This window comes from Sander vitreus, chromosome 24 (assembly GCF_031162955.1).
Source record: "Sander vitreus isolate 19-12246 chromosome 24, sanVit1, whole genome shotgun sequence".
Classification (NCBI taxonomy): Eukaryota; Metazoa; Chordata; class Actinopteri; order Perciformes; family Percidae; genus Sander; species Sander vitreus.
In genome coordinates, this window is record NC_135878.1 from 2,216,328 (window position 1) to 2,235,299 (window position 18,972).

General features: G+C 39.8%; 1 protein-coding gene across 1 annotated transcript in view; it reads right to left on the reverse strand.

The window, feature by feature from the left end:
• Window positions 1-18,972, reverse strand: part of ncam2a (neural cell adhesion molecule 2a) — a 256,590-nt gene that overhangs the window by 21,949 nt on the left and 215,669 nt on the right. Inside the window, exons 9-15 of the mRNA XM_078244085.1 lie at window positions 17,165-17,315; window positions 14,211-14,398; window positions 13,498-13,594; window positions 12,322-12,495; window positions 10,016-10,135; window positions 8,915-9,036; window positions 7,267-7,441 (exon numbers count right to left, since the gene is read on the reverse strand). Coding sequence (XP_078100211.1) covers window positions 7,267-7,441; window positions 8,915-9,036; window positions 10,016-10,135; window positions 12,322-12,495; window positions 13,498-13,594; window positions 14,211-14,398; window positions 17,165-17,315 — 1,027 coding nt within the window. The remainder of the gene's footprint in view (window positions 1-7,266; window positions 7,442-8,914; window positions 9,037-10,015; window positions 10,136-12,321; window positions 12,496-13,497; window positions 13,595-14,210; window positions 14,399-17,164; window positions 17,316-18,972) is intronic.

Below are 18,972 nucleotides of genomic sequence, written 5' to 3' on the forward strand. Positions count from 1 at the left end.
AAACTTTCTGTTCTTGGTTCATAATAAAGTGAAGAGAAGAGCCTGCAGCAGAGAGAGAAAACATTTGAAAGGTTCTCTCTTTTTAAAAAAAAAAATTTTTATAATTTATTTTTCATTGTTTCTCCACACTTGACTTTGTCCTTCGGGCAGTGCTTTCGGTAAGATAATATTTAGACAGTGCAGTGTTGATTGCTAACGATGCCCTGACAAAAACTACATGATCAACAAGTGTCACTCTTCAGTCTCCCCAGACTCTTCACAAAGTCTGCATACTAAGAAATGTGTTTCTAAACTGCTTTTTGCACAGTTATAACTCATCAACACACTTTGCAGTTCCTTGGTTGGACAAATAATTATAATTTAAACCCTGCAAATAGGACAGAAACTGAATCTGGATACATTTTTACAAAGTCCTCCAAGGACTTGTCATTTTAAATCTTGGTGTTACATGAGTAACGTCATTCAGCTTAAAAATACCCAACGTAATAGCCGTTATCCTTGAAATTTGCCTTTTTGGAGTGGAAAACGATCTCAAGTATTTTCCCATGATACTCCTTTGGGTTGGTATTTGTTGCCACTGACAATACAGGCCAAAGGAGAGTCATATTTTTTAAAAGTATTTAAAAAATTAATGTGAGACGGTTGTTTTTTTTAACAATATTGAAAAGTTTGGACAACTTACAACTAGAATTAATCTCACAACTCAAGTAGAGTAAAATACAAAAAAATCATTTATGATATAAATTGTAATTAAAGAAAATTACTGAGTGAATTAAAGCTCTAGTGAGTAACTTTTTGATATTAATGACCGTCTGTTACATTCAAGCCATTGCCAAATAAGTTGCTACAAAGCTAATTAAGACTATCAGCTCCACACAACTCTCTCTGGATTTCTCAGTATGACTATGTTCAGAAGATTGTGTCATACTTTCCCGCGCAGAAGCTCGTGTGAAGATAATTACCTCTTCTGAAGAATCCGTCATGTTTTTTTAATCCTCCGTGTCCTCCTTGGCTACTAGCAACTGTGTGGAGGAGGGGTGGGGGCATGTGCCCGATCAAGGAAGGCTTGTATCATGTGGACACGCCAACAGTGTTGTCATTACTTAGAATTCATCATGGGGATGACAGAAACTACTCACTAAAGCTTTAAACACTTAGTTTTCTTCAAGACATGCGCCAATGAGGTGTTAGTGCCAGAAATACTGGGTTATTGTGTTTATTAATGGTGCTCATAGGACAGGACAGTCCCTAGTATATAAAGTTTGGGGCCTTAAAACAACTTCCAACTGAGTGAAGCTCAGGATCAGTGGTGGAATGTAACTAAGTACATTTTCTCAAGTACTGTACAAAGGTACACATTTAAGGTAATTGTACTTTACTTGAGTCTTATCTTTTCATTCCACTTTCTACTTCTACTCTGCTACATTTCAGAGAGAAATATTGTAGTTTTTACTCCACTACATTAATCTGACAGATTTAGTTACTAGTAACTTTACAAATTCAGGTTTTTGCACATTAGAACTTTTACTTAAGTTAAGGATCTGAATACTTCTTCCACCACTGCTGAGGATTGTGTGAAAAGAAACCTGTTAGTTTCAGAACTGTGCCACCATTGCTGCTCTCTTCCCAGCTCAGCCGGAAGCCTTCTGCCTGCTTGTCTTGCTTATGATAAAATATTTACATAGTTGACGATGATATTGTCTGGTGTTAAATACGCTCCCTCTGAACACACAATCCGTTGTTCAATGAATAAATTAGTGAGCAAACACGCAAACATCACCACAGATCTTGTATCCCATTTCAAAATACTGTAGCCTGATACTTGTTGACTACAGCGCACTTTACATAATGTAGCTCTTGAATTCTAATGATGTCACTTAGCAGCTGATTCCTTTTTTTTCAGGTGTGTCAGTTTCAGAGCACCAACTGATTACTCAACAACGCAATGCTTTTTTCATTAGAACTGACTCTTAAAGAGCAAAGACTTCAGAGACTGTTCATTGGACTCCATATACATAATTTAACTGATGCTTTATTGAATTTCGAACCTCAAAATATATATATATTTGCTGAAGCTGTGAATATTAGATATTTCATCTTAATGCACCTGCCTGCCTAAGGTTGAAGGTAATTTATTCTGCAGTAGCAACTGGACAATCCATGAAAGGTATTCAGTATCATAATAATACAATCCAAAAGGTTTAACCTCAGATAGTCTGGATAGCGGATGAGTAGCCTCTTTATACACCAAATGATTGAACAACAGAGCTGACTGTCATGCATCCTTTTCATTACACTGCTTTAAAAATAATGACTTTCATTTTAAAATGGTATGAGGGAAGTGATTAATGTAATGGAAAGCTATAAAAGGTACTCATTTCCCATTCTGATATGCTGGCATCACTTCCAGGAAAAGTTTCACTCAAGCTCGCAGGAGAGGAGAGAGACCCTTTCAGATTATTTCTTCAAGTGCTTTGATGACATTATTGCCACAAAATCTATGACGCCTGTTTAAATCAAGGCATTTTACTGCGCTTGACGGGAAGGAGAGGAGAGCCAAGAAAAACACAGCAGCCACAGCAAAGCTAAACACAAGCAGTACCACACTGTATCAGTTCTTATTTTGACTTTTTCTCTAATTAAGAATGTTGGTATTGCCACTGGTTGAAGAAGTACTTTACTTAAGTTAAAGCACAGAATTATGAGCACAACGTATTTAAATTTACTTGAAGTCGGCTTTATATACCGCTGCTGGATAGTTTAATCTATATCAATGCACCATATTTTATTTGATGATGTGTGTTTTGTGAATCTGCAAAGTAATATTCATTTAGGGAAAGACACCACATGTGAATAGGGTAATCTAATCTAAATTAATCTAAGTTTTCTAAAATGTTATGTTTTGATATGTAAATAATGCATTCATTTGCATACATTCCCATAATAGAACATTGGATAAAGCCAGCTTCAAAATGTGGAATCTTGAAAATCTCTTTTTAACATTCCTTGAATCAGAAAATACTGTCGACAGCCATGAAAAGAAATTCAATTTTCGCCATGTTTTTAGGAATAAAATATGATATAAATCCAGCTATGAACGATATATGAACAAACCCCTCTGTAAAAACCTTTAAAATAGGGAGCTAACTGGTTACAGTGCATGTCACGTGCAACATCCCTGGTTCGATTCCAGCCGTAGGACATGTTGCATGCATACCTCTCTCTCTTCCCTATTTTCCAGTCTGCCTCTACACTTTACTCTGTCAAATGAATGCGAAACATTTTCTCAGGTCATCCAATGCAATGCAGTTTTCAACTGACTCCCATGTTAACCCGCCCACTCCGTCGTTCCCATTGGAGACCCCAAATACAGGACTCAGATGGAGGTCCCGCCATCTAGAAGTATTTTTCCTTGCTGTAAATGTTACTGTCAAGGTTTTCTTTTAACGATATCCTCGATATTCCTCAACCTAAAAACACCAGAGCTTCCTTGATAGTTTAACAATACGATGTTATGGCCATCAGTTTTAACAGCTATTAGGGCAGTCGCCAACCTCGTTGGCTCCTGTCAGGCTATAGTAATGTCATGGTAGTGTTGGAAGAAAATCCCCTTTTCATCAACGGATAAGTGTGGTAGAACGATGCAAAACGACAATTAAAAAACTGGTGTTAGAGACACAATGTTGTAAGACAATGCAGTGATTTAGGAGGTGAAAAGAAAACGCTGACTTGAAAAAAATAACATAAAAGAAGCTCAAAGGAAGAAGAGTACATTGAAAAGGAACCAAGGGCACTGTTAGAATCAATGGCATTTTTCTTGAAGGATTCAATGTGAGCGGGAGGGGAGGAAGGTTATGCAGCCTGTTACAAACTCAAATAGGACAGGGAAAAAAAGGAGCCAATTCAATAGCAGGCAAATGCATAATACATAAAGAGAGAATTGAAGAGAGAAATTGCTGGGAGAGACATAGAAGACTCCTATTGTATAATATGAACATATTTTTTGTGTCGGGACAAAAAAAGCCAAGGAGATTTTCCTTTTATCAAGTGTGCATTTGAATGTGTTTATATGAGAGCGTAAAGACAAGCGAGGTGCGAGTGAATTGGAAGATATTTCACATCTAATATTGGGTTTTTTTGGGGTCAAATTTTTATTTTATTTTAAAAGAGACAGTACGTACAGGTATGTATACGCCTCAAAAATAGAGGACAAAACATATATTCACATACCTACCTATACGCAGAAACGTATGATTAACAACTACAATAAAAAAAATAAAATAAAAAATCACATCTAATATTGTTGATTGAGTTGACCAGACTTTTCAATATCCAATTTAATTCAGTGGAGCAGAAAATGTGAGTAAGTTTAACCTGTAAAACTTTCCAAAACTATATAAATAAGTGGACAAGAAATATTATGATTGAGGCTTTTGCTTAATGAAAATGCGGTAAACATAAACTGCTATTATTAAAGTGTAAATTGGAGTGGGAATTGGCTGAATTTGGCCTTGCAGAATCCTGTGTGAGTTAGAAAAGTTAAGAGACAAAGTTGGACTAAATGAACGAGTGATTCTGAAAATGCTCCGACAGATTTCCACTCTCTCCGTCTACTGTATGCTTCTTTATTGCCTTCATAGCTGAAATGCTCGGTGGCATTACTCTTCTTCAAATAAACACATTAAGAGAAAAACGTTTTCTCTCCCGGACTCTTTCCCACCATGCACCGCCGTTTGCTAACAAGAGAGGACAGCCAATCGAAGTGACCCGCCTGAAGCTTGCCGTTTCCCCGCTCTTGTTTTCTATTTGAAAAGCAGCACACACTCTCACAGGTCATTTAGCCAGTGCAGTAATGACAGAGGCAAACACTTGGTCGATCCAAAACAGCACAAATGAATGTGGGAACAGGCTCAGAGAGGAGAGCAAAACAACACTGGGACAGCCTCCCTTTGTTATGTTTTTTCCCCATGTGAATACAAGGGCTGCAGGGTGAAGTGCACAAAACATTTTTATTTCAACAACCCACGTACGTCTTTAACCATGTGTGTTCTAGCTGCATACTTCAAAGCCTCTGCTTGCATTCCTGCACACACAGTGTATGCATGTTAGCCCAAATGAAATGGAGGACTTGGAAATGAGAAGCTTCCTGCACATCCAGGCTTTTCTTTTTTTTTCCTTGAACATTAAGCACGAGGCTCCACCAAAGAAAGAGCACCACAAGCAGTACCTAAAACACAAGCACGGACGACAGCGCGAGACCTGAAAGATATGTCAGTGTTTGTGTACTGGCTCATATGTGACCGTCTGCGTGTCGGGTCTTTAAAATGAAGAAATGAGCTCGACTAGTTATGCAGAAGCATTCTGTCTGCACTGCGTTCTGGTGCAGAATTGCAAAGCAGCACGACAAGATAAATAGAAAGTAGAAAGAAGAAGACAAGAATGATTTTTTCAAGAAGAAAACTACAGCCTGAGGGTGTTTTCACTTGTGGTCTGATGGGTTTCTTTGAAGGGAACCCTGGTGTGATTGCACCATTTGTGCTGTTTATTTGAACAGGTGTGAATAAATCCCAAGTGTGGATGTCAACAACGAGAACGCCTGAGCAGGAGAGACTTGGTACACTTCTAAGCCTTTGTGATAAAAATGCAACATTGGACAAACAACAATATTATATGCTGCAACTAAGCTAACTAAGCTTGCTGTCAGTCACTGACATACTAAAAATGAATGGAAAATTAAAAATGAAATTAAAGCACTTAGTGTGAACCTTAAAGTTCCAATGTGTGGGACTTTCTCCCATCTAGCATTGAGATCATATATCGCAATCAACTCTGTCGCGCCACGCAGTTCAAAGTACGTATTACAGCTACGGTAGCCTTCACGCTTCAAAAAGCCGGTGTCTTGCTCTTTTCAATCTCCTTTTTCTTTTTCTGGGCGAAGAAGAAGAAGACTTCTGTTCCTGAAATTTAGATTTTGAATATGTGTGGTCCTCCATGTTTCCTTCTTCAAACTTGCCGGGGCCGGGAAGCTACGATACCCATTAGCAGCATTAGCAGCACCTGTGAGTTTATCATGTGACAGCGATATCACGAAAGGCGGAGCAGTATGTCCTGTATGTCCCTTACCGGCTAATGTATTTCAAGATGGAGCATGAATATGGAGCGTCTACCCCAGTTCATGCAAACGCAAATGTAAAATTTCAAGCCAAAAGGAATACTTGGAATTGATGGTGGTGGTAAATATTCATGAAAAAGGACAAGTGGCAACGGGCAACACAGATTTTGATAATGAACAACTAAACACGTTACACACTGGATCTTTAAACTGCAACTAAAATCCAACAAGGAGTTAGTGTAGACCAACCAAAGCAATCGGGTGCAAACATGTCCTAAAGCAATTTTAAAGGGGCCTTCCACTGATTTTACACATGAAGTTCAGCTGTTTGGTCACAAGTAGGAGTATAATAAACTTATATTTATATAGCGCCTTTCACAAAACCCAAGGACACTTTACAGAGTTGACTGTAAACAGGACACACAGTACTACTCAGCCTGTAAAAACTGTTAATGTATCTGTATGATATCCTCTGTGGCTCATGGGAAAGCTTTCTAAAGCTTGAAAAAATAACCCTGATAATGAAAGACGCTATTGGGTTGCATTATGGGAAATGAAAGATGCATTGTTTCGTGAGCTTGACCCTATTAGTGACTAAAATGTATCTTAAAAGATATCTTTTTTTTGCTGCTTTCAGACAGTGAGCAGGCTAATATATGTGCCAAGTTTGATCATTTTCTCTCCATCCTGCAGATAACTGGACAGATGCAGATGATGCAATGTCAAACAGAGGTTTTTGGTGCAGCTACAATGACAGCTACTTTTCAATGCAACACTAGAAAAACAACTTTCAAGTCTTTCAGATTTAAACGCCATTCAACAATCATCAAGGTCAGGAGAGGCACAGGCACCGATTTCTCCGCCGACAGCAGTCTCATTTCTCCAGAAAGCAATGTGGCGATGAGGCCTGCTGCGCTCCGAGGCTCGCTTTATCTTGGCTGGTACATCTTGCTCCCTTGCTTTTGTTAATCGCCAATGCTATCGCTCCTTGCAGCTGCACGTATAACACACCTCTTAACACAACAAGTTCAGAAATGTTCTCTGGGGCTTTCAAAAGGCGTTCAATAGCAGCTCGAAGTAGGCAAGGAAAGGAAAAGTGGATACAATAAAAAAGGCAAATTGCAACACAAAGTTTGCTTTTATCATGCGTTTACCTGTAATGTCAGGTTTCTGTGGCATGAAGAACTGATAGAAGGTGGGCTCCGACAGGCCCTTGACGTTGCGCGCTGTGATTTCCACTTCATATCTTGTGTTCCACTGCAGCGGCTGCAGCATCGCAAAGTCATTAGCTCCTGGGACTAGCTTGGTCATCCACTGTTCCTCTTTATCCTGAGAGGACAGAGAACGGGAGGATAGAGGAGAGAAATGGAAAAGAAAGGCTTCAAATCCTCGAATAAATTACAACTTTAATCAATGCTTTACATTTCATTTTTGTCTGCAAGCATCAAAGGAGAGTTGTTTTACATTATAAACAACAGTTTACCCTTTGTGTTTTTTTGAGTGTTACTGCAATCAGAAATTGAGCTGCAGTTGTGGAACGCCCACACAGATGCACTTGTACTGTTTTTCAACTTCTCGGATACTTTTCATGTTTCTTTCTGGCTACAACCTTTTTTTTCCCCTTTACATCCTTCCTGTTTCTTCATCGTGACACCGATTGCAAACAAAGGGTTGAAAAACTGAAGAGTCTGGCCAAGAGCTGTGCCAAAAGTACTGTATGCTCACCATTTTTACCTCCTTGGCACCTTTTCCTTCTGATGTTAGAAGACAGAGAACTGTGTAAAACTGGCGTCACGGTCCAGGGCGTGAATGTATTTAACATTTGTCTGGATTGTCAGATGACTAAGACAGGTCTGTATGTGTGTGAGTGCAAAGAGTAATCTATTTCCATCCTTTATGCGTAGCCTTCCATGATGGAGTGGTTCTGTGTTCCTGATGCCAGACAAGGCCCTATGATTACTGGGGTGTGAAGCATGTGCACTGGCTCCCTACTCAGCCTTCAAAAGCCTCGCTCAGACTTCCTGACCCTCTTTTCCAGTGTTTTTTCATCTGCAGCAGTATTATTTAATTCGCTGTCACTTTCCCAATGAGACGCAGAAATGCATGCTTGGACACAGTAGCATTGGGGAGCTTTGGACAAGCTCAAATCCACTTAGTCCTGTGGAGAGTTTTTGTACGAGTGCCATCCATTCTGTTTCCTGGCCTCATCTCGGTCGCTCACCTTATCTTGTGAGCTTAAGCTGCTTTTTTTGCTATTTCACACAAAAAAAATGAACTACTTAAATGGATGAGTGAATTCCGAAAGCTTGTTTGTACCCTGTTGAAACATGAATCGTAAGTGATAGAAAAGTATAGATTCTCAAGTAGAACATTATTCATTTTGCCACCAACGCACCCCGCTCGCTCGACTCAATTGACAGGAACCTTTCAAGCTAGTGAGTCACGCGCATTCCTCTGGGAGGAAAATGCATTCCCAGTGTCACATCCTGTGTCGCTATTGTGTCAACACACAAAGGAAAAGCTCGGATTTGGAGCAGTTTTGGTGTCTTTTATGTGAGGCAAAACTATACACTTCAAATTGAAAGAAAACACCTCCTCTAAATTGGATGGTCCTCCTTTTTGTTCATTTAGTAAGTGGCAGCCTTATTCAGTGTCGGGGAACATTTTGCTTAATGCTCTATGTTGGGGAAAATGAAAAATATATAAGACGTCTACAAATCAAGACTCAAAGAGGACTGGAATAGGGTGGATTCAGAGAACAGACCTGATTGTAGTAGCCATGTTTAACTGTAAAATACTCACTGTCTTGTACTTGACTATATACTCCACGATGGGCATCCCTCCATCGTCCTGCTTGACCAGCCCCAGCCTGTAGGCCTTGCCCATCCCCCTCTGCCCGTGGACCGCCGGTGGACTCGGCTCTCCTGAGGGACACACGAGGAGGAAAGATGCAAAACAATACGTCTTTGTGTGTTTTCTTCTGTGAGAGAGTGTGTGTGTGTGTCAGTGTGTGCATTCCCAAGGTGGGGAGCAGGTGACAATGTGAGATATGAGATAAGGATGCAGTACAAGGAGAGAGAATGTTTAAAGCTGAATTAAATTCATATTACGAGGCAACTCCCACTGCCTGGCTATAAGTAATGTTGACTGGAGGTTCTTATTATTCACTGTATTTTGCTAATTAAGTCCTTTTTCTAAAATTCATTCTCAGTAGCTGCACTGCTGTATAATATTAACGGTGGTAATAATTTTCCTATGGTCTCACCCAGATTTACTGCAATGCTGCTGTGCCAGATTGCCAAAATAAATAAAAAGCTTATCATAAAACTCCTGCAGTTATGTCCTTTTTAACGCAGCGGTTTTACATCAAGGCACAACTGTGACAGGATCTATTCCGAGCTCCAATAATCTGGATTCATATCGCTGAAATATGACAAGGTTGTAACTATTTCAAATATAAGCAAGTTTTATAAGATGGCAAATAGGTCTCATTTTACCAAGGTGCCAATGCTTTGAATATCATTTGCAGCATGTTTGCTTTTCTATCACATTTTTTTAAATATATTTTATGAAATCAGACACAAATATCTTTCGCACATTAATCCAAATACATTTTCATAGCTGCTATATGTACGTTTAGGGCCCATTTTATAAAACCAATGACATTTTTTATCCTCCCCTGCACTTTAACATTTGTGAAATGCTGGGTTATGCCAATGACTAACAATTAACCCAATCTAACTGCTATAAAGCCATTGAATTAAAGTGATTATGAGATATGTAAGTGGCTGCCGGAATAGTTCTGATGAAAGTCCCTTTTTGGGTAGGATCTGTAGGATCTGTGTCTGGAAAAAACAAGCTGCCTGTGGGGGTAGAACCAAGTTACAGTGGAAACTGACTTACGGATGGGTAAAGTCTGGAAGGTCTCCGTGTGGCTGAACTCTCCCTGACCCTTTCCGTTGACAGCTGCCACTCGAACCTCGTACGTGGTGTTGGGCTCCAGGCCCGTCAGCACCACTGTCGCTGAAGAGAGACAGGACCAGAGTTCATGTCACCTGGAAATACTATATGTGCTATAGGGCTGCACGATATGAGGCAAATGCGATATGCGATAATGGTGTTGAACATCACGATAACAATATTACTTGCGATAGATAAACAGATAGTAAAGTGTACTCAGTTCTGCCTTTTTTCCGCTTTCAACATTCTGCTAAAATTCAACATTGCTTGTTGAATTTTTTCTTCTTCTCGTGATTAACAATTTTTTTCTTATTTTATATTTTTTAACAAAATACAAAACATACAACTCACAACATGAACACCCCATCCAACACCTTTGGAATGACCTGGAATACCTCTCACTCTAAAACCACAGGAATTAAGGTCAGTATCCTCCAACAGAAGTGATTGTCGAATGGTCAAACATATGAATATAATGTTCTAGTGTCCACGTCATTTCAGCCATGTTCTATATCTAACGTATTACCTTATTTTAGAAAAAAAAAAAAATTATTCTGGCGATGAAAATGAATACGTTTTTACATGATGAAAGATCTCTGTCATTAGTTATGTGCTTGTTTGTTCTATCAAGTCTCTCAGTATAGAAACTTTAGCTACATTCCTAAAACGTAACTGAAATAGATGAAATGCAGTGCTCTAAAAGACTAATAATAAATAATATGAGTAGATTAAGTCATTGCAAGATAGCATTTTAAGTAAACATCCCATTCACAATTGACAGTAATTGGTTGCAAATAAGAAAGACACATATGGCAATATTACGTTCTCATGGAAAAGTGTGAATCTCATGAGGTCGCAGTATATTATCATAAATAATATTGGAACTACAGTAGTTACGACACTGAATCTGCATTCATACTGTAACTTGCATCGATTATTGAAGAAAACAGGAAATCTCATTTTCAGACCACATAACAGATTCCTGTTTAAATTCTACGGTCACTAGAGTCTATTTACATAACCGTCACTATTCAGAGAGGCGGCAGTGTAATGAGCTTGAGCGAAAGTTGTTGTTTTTGTCACTCTGAACAAATTAAACACTTGAATGGTAATAGGTTTGCAGTTCTTTAGTCCTGGAACTGAAAACAAATTCTGCAAATTGCAGCGGTGCTAGGCTACTTTCCAAGCTATAAGCAGACATTTCAATTTGGACAAAAGCATTGAAATGAAGCGAGTCCAGGCATCTCATTATAATATTGTGTAAGGATCTTCTACTGAGGATATCTGAAGAGGCTTCTATGATTATATGATGCCACTTTACTGGTTTGTAATTAGCCCGGCTCACAATTTTAATATTTTACTCATAATGTTGAATAAAGGGCCACATTTTACTAAACAGGCAGGACATTTACAACGTTATATAGTTCTGCTCCTGACGTTTCCCTCCCTTACTTCTATACTGTTAAAGTGCTACCTGCGGTTTAGTATTCGCCTCACTGCATCTACATTTTGTAATTGACTCTGAAATGAGGGATATTAGTGATAAGCCCTTCAGGTTTGTCAGACCTGCTTATCATCCAACCATTAGTCCTCTGGCTTTCATTTCTCAGCCATCCATCCTTCACCTCATGGCGTACTTTCCACAAACAGGCTCAGAAATCAATTTGGAGTCGTAAAGCATAAGAAGAGGATGCGCCTGCTTTTTCTGCTCAGTTGGGTTCTGGCACCTCCCTCGCGTGGTGTTTGAGGTTCGTCAAGACCCAACACCATCTCAGGGCTGAGGCTTTGAAGGATCGCATGGCAGATTATGTGATACGGCTTCTGCTCGTGTGTGATTGGTGTCGTTCGATGTGTGGGGCGGTTAACAGACAGATAAATGCCTGACGGGTGCTCATCTGGCATGCTGAGGCACAACCTCGCTGGTCTAATCAGAAGAAAGTTTTGTCACTGTGTGACAAAATTATAAGTATTATTATTTCTCAAAAGTAAAGCAGTTTTATTTTCCTTTGGTAACTGTACATCCAAGCACTGGGGGGGGGTCATTTTTTTACTACTTTTTAAGGCAGCCATTGATTGCCACTCAATTTAGCTGCCTCCACAATAAGAACATGCTGCGCATAATGAGGCCCACCTCAACACACACCACTGCTCCTTATATTTTACACAATGAACAAATATTATAGTAATCATCTGTAAAGTTAGCCTTCACTGTTATCAATGCTTATAAACTGAATATTATTCCCACTCACTCTGGATGCTGTGCGACTTGACGTCCCTCCAGTCCTGTGAGCCCACCTCCTTGTACTGGACCAGGTAGTAGCTGATGGGTACGCCGCCATGCGAGTCGGGCTTCATGAAGGTGACGGTTGCTAAGCGCTGGGAAACAGCTGAGAGACGCACCGAGTATGGATTTGATGGAACATCTGAAAAGAGAAAATAAAGACGTGGGTCTCAGCATACAGCTACAGCGTACATAAACAAAGACATATTATATTATTTTTACATCATGTTGCTACTAGAAAAAAAACATCAAACCATACATGTGTATCGACATTTGCTAAATAATAATAAATGGATTTTCTAACTCAAGATGAAGGCACTTTTAATTCTGCAGACAAAACCCCAAAATCTAGGAAATTATTGCTAAATAACTGTAAGCTATGAAAGCAATTTAACACAATGTACTTCAGTTTGAGGTGAGGTAATATGTCACTCAGCTGCATCTTTCATTTAACCTCGTTTCCCTTTGTTTAGTGTGTTTCTCACTTTGACAGCATCAGTGTAAATATTCACATATCAAAGACTGTAAAGTGATGAGTCTTTGCTGCTTCCATTGGAGATCACCTCTCTTCCGAGTCTCCATTGCTGACTCTAACACTTACAACTACGTGTGTGTGTGTGTGTTCCCCTGTGTGTTTGTTTGTTTGTTGTGTGTGTTTTCCTGTTTGTGTGTGTGTGGGTATTTCTGCAGAATTGCAATTGTCAGAACAACTTCCACAACACATTGTTTCCTGCAAGACTACATAATAGGTCAGCTTTTTGCTCACTACTTTTCTCTTTAGCCAGAGCAATTCAATCTACACTTAAGATAATTGGACTGCACTATTGTGTATTAGCCTGTGCTACCGTAAATTAGGGGGTGCTTCAGTTAATAGTGAGGGGTATGGTAAATCAGCTGGCACTGTTTGAGAATAGGCCTGGATGAATAATGGTTGGGAGTTGTAGTGGAATTTATCTTCCTGAGAATTGCAAATAAAGCTATTACCATTATTAGAGGTAGAGAGTTACAAAGTAGTTGAACAGTTAGGGTTACTGTGAGAGGAGTGGGGTCCCTGACTCAAAACATTCTGCAGTTGAAATGAAGTTGCCAATCTCATTAGATCTGGTAAAGGGGCCAAACAGTAGTGGAAATCCCACACACTCACCTGCCTGGGCCAGAATGAACTCCTGGTATCGAACTCCAATGTTGTTCCTCGCTGTGCAGTTGTAGCGGCCAAAGTCCCTGTCGGACATAGGAGTCACCTAGAACCGGGAAAAAAAATATGTCTTACCTATATCTCTATTGATACTATCTCCAGCCATGCAAATAGTTTTGCTTTTATTTGTCTGCTTCCATCCATGTACAATGGACAGGATGGATTTCTTTTGTGATGCTCGCTGAAGTGAATAATCCCATTGAAAGCTGTACTAATCAATATTTTCATATAAGCAATGGGTCAAATGACTATGCGAATGGTGAAAGGCGTTGTGTCAGTGACAAACTGGCTCTGAAGTTTGAGTCTCTTTGGGTTCATTGTTTCGGTTTTTCCAAAACTGTTTTGGTTCACTCAAAACCTTCTTTCCAAGGTTTCAGTGAAGCAGCTCTGATAAACCCACTGTACGCTTCCTACCCAGCACCAAATGGCAGACGGTCAAAGTTAGCGACTAGCAGGTGAACATAGTGGAGCATTCAGCAGCTTATACGTTTCTAAAAAGAGTTGGTAGAGACCCAAACAGAGGGAAAAGTATAATAGTATAGTATATATAGTAAATTTATAGTATAGTGTATAAATATTTGACTTGGAATGAATGCTAATGTTGCTCCATATGGTGAGTAGTGTGTGAACCTGAATACATTCAGCTCTGGACTTGTACCCACCTCCAGCACAGACTTTCCATCTGCACTGTGTACCCTCGTGTTGGCAGTTCCCTCCGCGGAGATGGTGAAGCGCTCTCGCCTCCACAGCATGGTGGCAGGAGGGTTGGACATCACATCACAGCTTATGTTCACTGGGTTGCCCTCCCACGAGTAATAGATGGTGTGGTTGGTCAGGAACTTTGGTATATCTGTCCAAAACATAGAGATACTATCTCTCACGCTTGCCTCATTTAGATTGTAAATCAGCTCTTTTCCTCTAAAACAAGACATACAATGCCAAAAGATGAATTGTTGCTGTGTCTGGAGATGGTGGCATCCAATTAAACATTCAAATCGAAAGGTGTAGCTGTGCTGCATGATCAAAGACATAAAATGACTTGCTGAGGTTTAACCCACAAATTCCTCAAAGAGAGAAATTAAAGCATTTCAACGCCTCCCAACCCTCTCTCTGCAATGTTAAAAAGGAAAACAAACTAAATTGAAGCCACCGAATGCTGGAGGAGGAGTGGGGGGCATATCTTTTACGATCATCTCCCCAAGAATAAAAATAAAGGATGCAAACAGAAGCTCATTTGCCCCAGCAAATAGGAAGGGCAGTAATGGAGGAGCGCGACGGTGAGCTGGTGTGCAGATTTCTCTCGGCCCAGTCAGACCAGCTCAGTCGGAGAGGCATTATAGTTGTTTTATGCTCGCTTGCAGGATTCCATTAAAGAGATTGATGTCTGGCTCTATGTCACAGCCGAGGACGCGTTATCCCCCTGCAGCCTGCAGTGACTTAGTAAATGAGTTCATTAGTTCGGTGGCAACGGCTGGCTCAGCCCTGCCACACTCACAGTCTGTGTCTTGCAGAGTGGAGTCTGCAAGCAAGTTGTCAGCTGTGGCTTTACAGTATAATGACAGCAACTTGGCTTCACAGTTGGAGAGTGTGTGAGGTTTGTTTTTTCTACATGAGGATGACATTAAACTTTTTCCAAATTGTCAACTTTTCAAGAACTATACAAAACAGAGAATCAATGAACCCAAAAGTCACCTCAGCCAGACGAGGAGAAAATTGGTTTTCACATGACAACAGAGATGCAAGATTCAGTTGCTTATATTTGCTTGTCTGCCCTCACTCTTTGTTGTTCCTCTGAGCTTCAAGGTCGAAATGCTGCTAACCAAAAGAAAAGCCATTGGTCTCGTTCAAGCAACAGAGTCGCTCTCATAATGAACCTAATAATTCCGAGGCCAAAATGGAGATATTTACTTCAGAGCTCATTAGGCACAGGATAGCCCGCCCCAAATAACCCCAAACAACCAGCATTGAGGAATGGGTGCGCTCATCGGGAAGTAGGGGAGCTGTCAGCGGGGGAAAACGAAAAGGCGACGCATGATATCCTCTCACTAATTAACCCTTCTGAAGGCTCTGTGTGCGGTGAGGGGGTGAGCTGTTTATAGTAATATAATGAACTTCAGAAAGAAAAACAGCTACAGTGTGAAAGGAATTATGAACTTTTGAACTCTGAACAAGACTGCAGGGGTGCACGTGTTTCTTGCTAGGTTGCTGATTTGACTGCATAAATGTGTTTCATTTTCACACAAGGATCTGATAGCACTAATGCAAATGGAGCTAGGCGTTCTATCAGGTCACCAGGCGTAAGTAACAGTATTTCTCATTTTGCCCACAGACAATGTTACACATCTATGTAGATACTTGAACATTTCCAACTATTGCAACAAATAATAATTAAGCACTGACATTGACTCACTGAACACTGTGCTGAAAACTAATGTTGTAATGTTGAATGTAGTAGAATTTGTTGAATAAAATGTTAGTGATTTTAAATAACTTAAAGCTGCAGTGGGTATAAAAGTCTCTCTGTCGCACAGGAATGTATGTAATTGCAGAAGAGCCAATAGGAATGGTCTCTCTGATATGACCTGTGATTGGCCAAAGCCTCTTTTCATGGGCTAGATTTTCTAAAGCCTGGAAAAAGAGCCCAGATGAGCTGCAGAAGTCTAGTTTTCCCTCAGACCACTTGAATTACAATATGTAGAAAGATTATTATGGAACTTCTGCCCAACGACGCCAAAAGCAAATTGCTTACCAATAATCTAAAAGTAACAATCTAAAAAATATTTTTTTGAATTATATGTACAGCCACATTGTAACGCAATTAATCAATTTGTTCATTACAACTGTAGTTATTTGCCTTTTTCAGAAAATACTGTCTTGTAGAATTAAATATGTATCTACTGTTAATCTAATTTAGATCAGAAAAGTCAGATTCATTGAAGGGACAGTTTACCCCAAAATAAAAATTTTTTACCTGTAGATCTATTTATCAATGTAGATTGTTTTGTTGTGAATTGCCCAATGTTGGAGATATCATCCGTAGAGATGTCTGCCTTCTCTCCGATATAATGGAACTAGATGGCACTTAGCTTGTCGCGCTGCCACTAGATGCACGCTTCCTTCTGCGTGGTGATACGGTTGGCGGGTGTAGTTCGGTAGTAAGAAAATAGTACCTACATTAAACTGCTCACAGCCAGTACTGTGGATTATCTTGAAACTGGGTCATGCTTTCTGAAAAGAGACATTGCACTTGAGTTTTTCAAATGTACTTTTTGGCACTTTGAGCACCACAAGCTGAATGCTAACTAGTATAAGTATATGGAAGAGAAGGCAGACATCTCTACGGCTGATATCTCCAACACTGGGCAAATCATCTAGATTGATAAATAGCACTACATGTAGAGGAAAAAAAATTCTTTATGATTTCAGGTTGAACTGTCTCTTTAAATGTACACTCTTGTGCACACCTACAGTTCAGCCACACAGGGGTTTTCACTTAAGTTGCATGATTAGACCTCTGCTCAGGACAGTGTGCAATCTAATTAGCAGGAATAACTGGAAACACCTGCGTGAGTGTGCAGGACCGTTAAACACTGATCAGAAAATAAAACACACTCACACTCAATATCCAGGAACATGCTCTTCTGATGACCACCGATCCTGCTCAGTGCTTCGCAGTCAAATCGGCCCAAATCTGTGAGCTTCACACCGCTGATGGTCAACACCGATTTTCCGTGACGACCACGGACTTCAAAGCGTCCGTCCTGACTCTGAAGACACAAACACATACAACTTGTTATGTTCTTCTGTTATGCTAGTAAGCAAGAGAAGGTCAGACATTCTAGCTGTGACATTACTTTGTAGGAGTCTTGAGTGATAAAGAATTGCCATTAACATCCCTATAATTTTCACAGTCATTGCCCTTAATAAGTGGTTTGGTGTGTGAAATTCTGATTGACCCAAACAGACAGACCTGGCATGCTGAAAGAGGAGGCAAAGATTATCGTTCTTATGTATAATAAGGCAATTTATTTGTGATACTATCTTTAAAGATTGTGTAAAGCTGGACTGAGATATGAAGAGGGGAACACAAACACCAAGGATCCAAGTCGCCAAGTAATTTATAGAAAGTTCCTTGTCCAACTTGGTACGACTGAATGTCAGCCTCCTTTATCCATTCTGACCCCCCCTTGCAGGCAATCGTCACTTGTCACACAGAGTCGGGGTTAATGCAAAAAAACTTCGATTAATTACATGGTCATTACATCTGTATGAAGACAGACGGTATCAATTTGAAGCAACGGGTCAATTACAGCAGACGAGGCTATCATTCCAGTAATCGACATTCACTCGTAATGAGAAAAAACACCCCAGGAGCATCCTTGTTGCAGACACTATACGCCTGCAGCCTCCAGACTGTTACCTAACAGATAACCTTTGTCACCCCAAAGAAACTACTTTTCAGAGGTCCTGCCCATGATACATTTAAGGGCTGCAGCAGGGTTTATGTTTTGATTGGATACACTGGAAACAATAATTTCAAACAGCCACTTGCTGCCTTTTATCTTGAAATACTCCGCTCACATTTTTGTTATTTTTAGTTCCTTTTTTTAAAATATTTTTTCCTTGTCGTCCAGTCCTGTATCAGTGTTTTTTTCAATAAATAAATCAGATGATAAATATGATAACACAGGCTACAGAAGCTTTTGTTTGCATCAGTGTTTCTTCTTCAATATAAATGTGCAATGAAGAAGTTGCTTTGACATTCTCAGCAGACGCAGACGAGGCGCCACCATGAATAGGAAACACAGTTTTAGTCGAGTTCTTCTTATTATTCATAGAGTCTGAGAGTGCCATGGGGTATTTTCAATGTAAGTACCCAGCAAACGGCACATGGCATACATTAGGGTGGCAATCTATCTGGGCTCTTGAAGAACAAAAAAACTTCAATATCAGTGCTAGCAGCAACATATCATGATTACACTATCACCTCTAAGTAACGCTGAAATGGACTGACTATTATTATTTGAGACACAGATCCTATTATGAGGGGACTGCTGATGTGGACACGATCAGGAAATGACTTGAGGAATGGACACACTGCACACAAGCTTTGTGGCTATAAAACAAACGTGCAAAAGGTAAGCGTACAATTGTTTACCATGATCAGGACTTTTTGATGACTGAAAACATCCATCTGACTTGCATTTCCCACATTGTTACCTTCTAATTAGTCAATTAAGTCAACTTGGATAAACCGCTTTAATAGAGTAAAAATAGAAGTTATTTAGCTCAAGGCCTAATGTAGGATTGCATTCAAATTAGTATTGTGAGTTTGTTCCGAATAAAGGAATTAGAACTAAAATAACAAAACACAAAAGGCTGAGAGTCAAATCAGGCTCTCAGTAAGCCAATTTAGCACAGGGA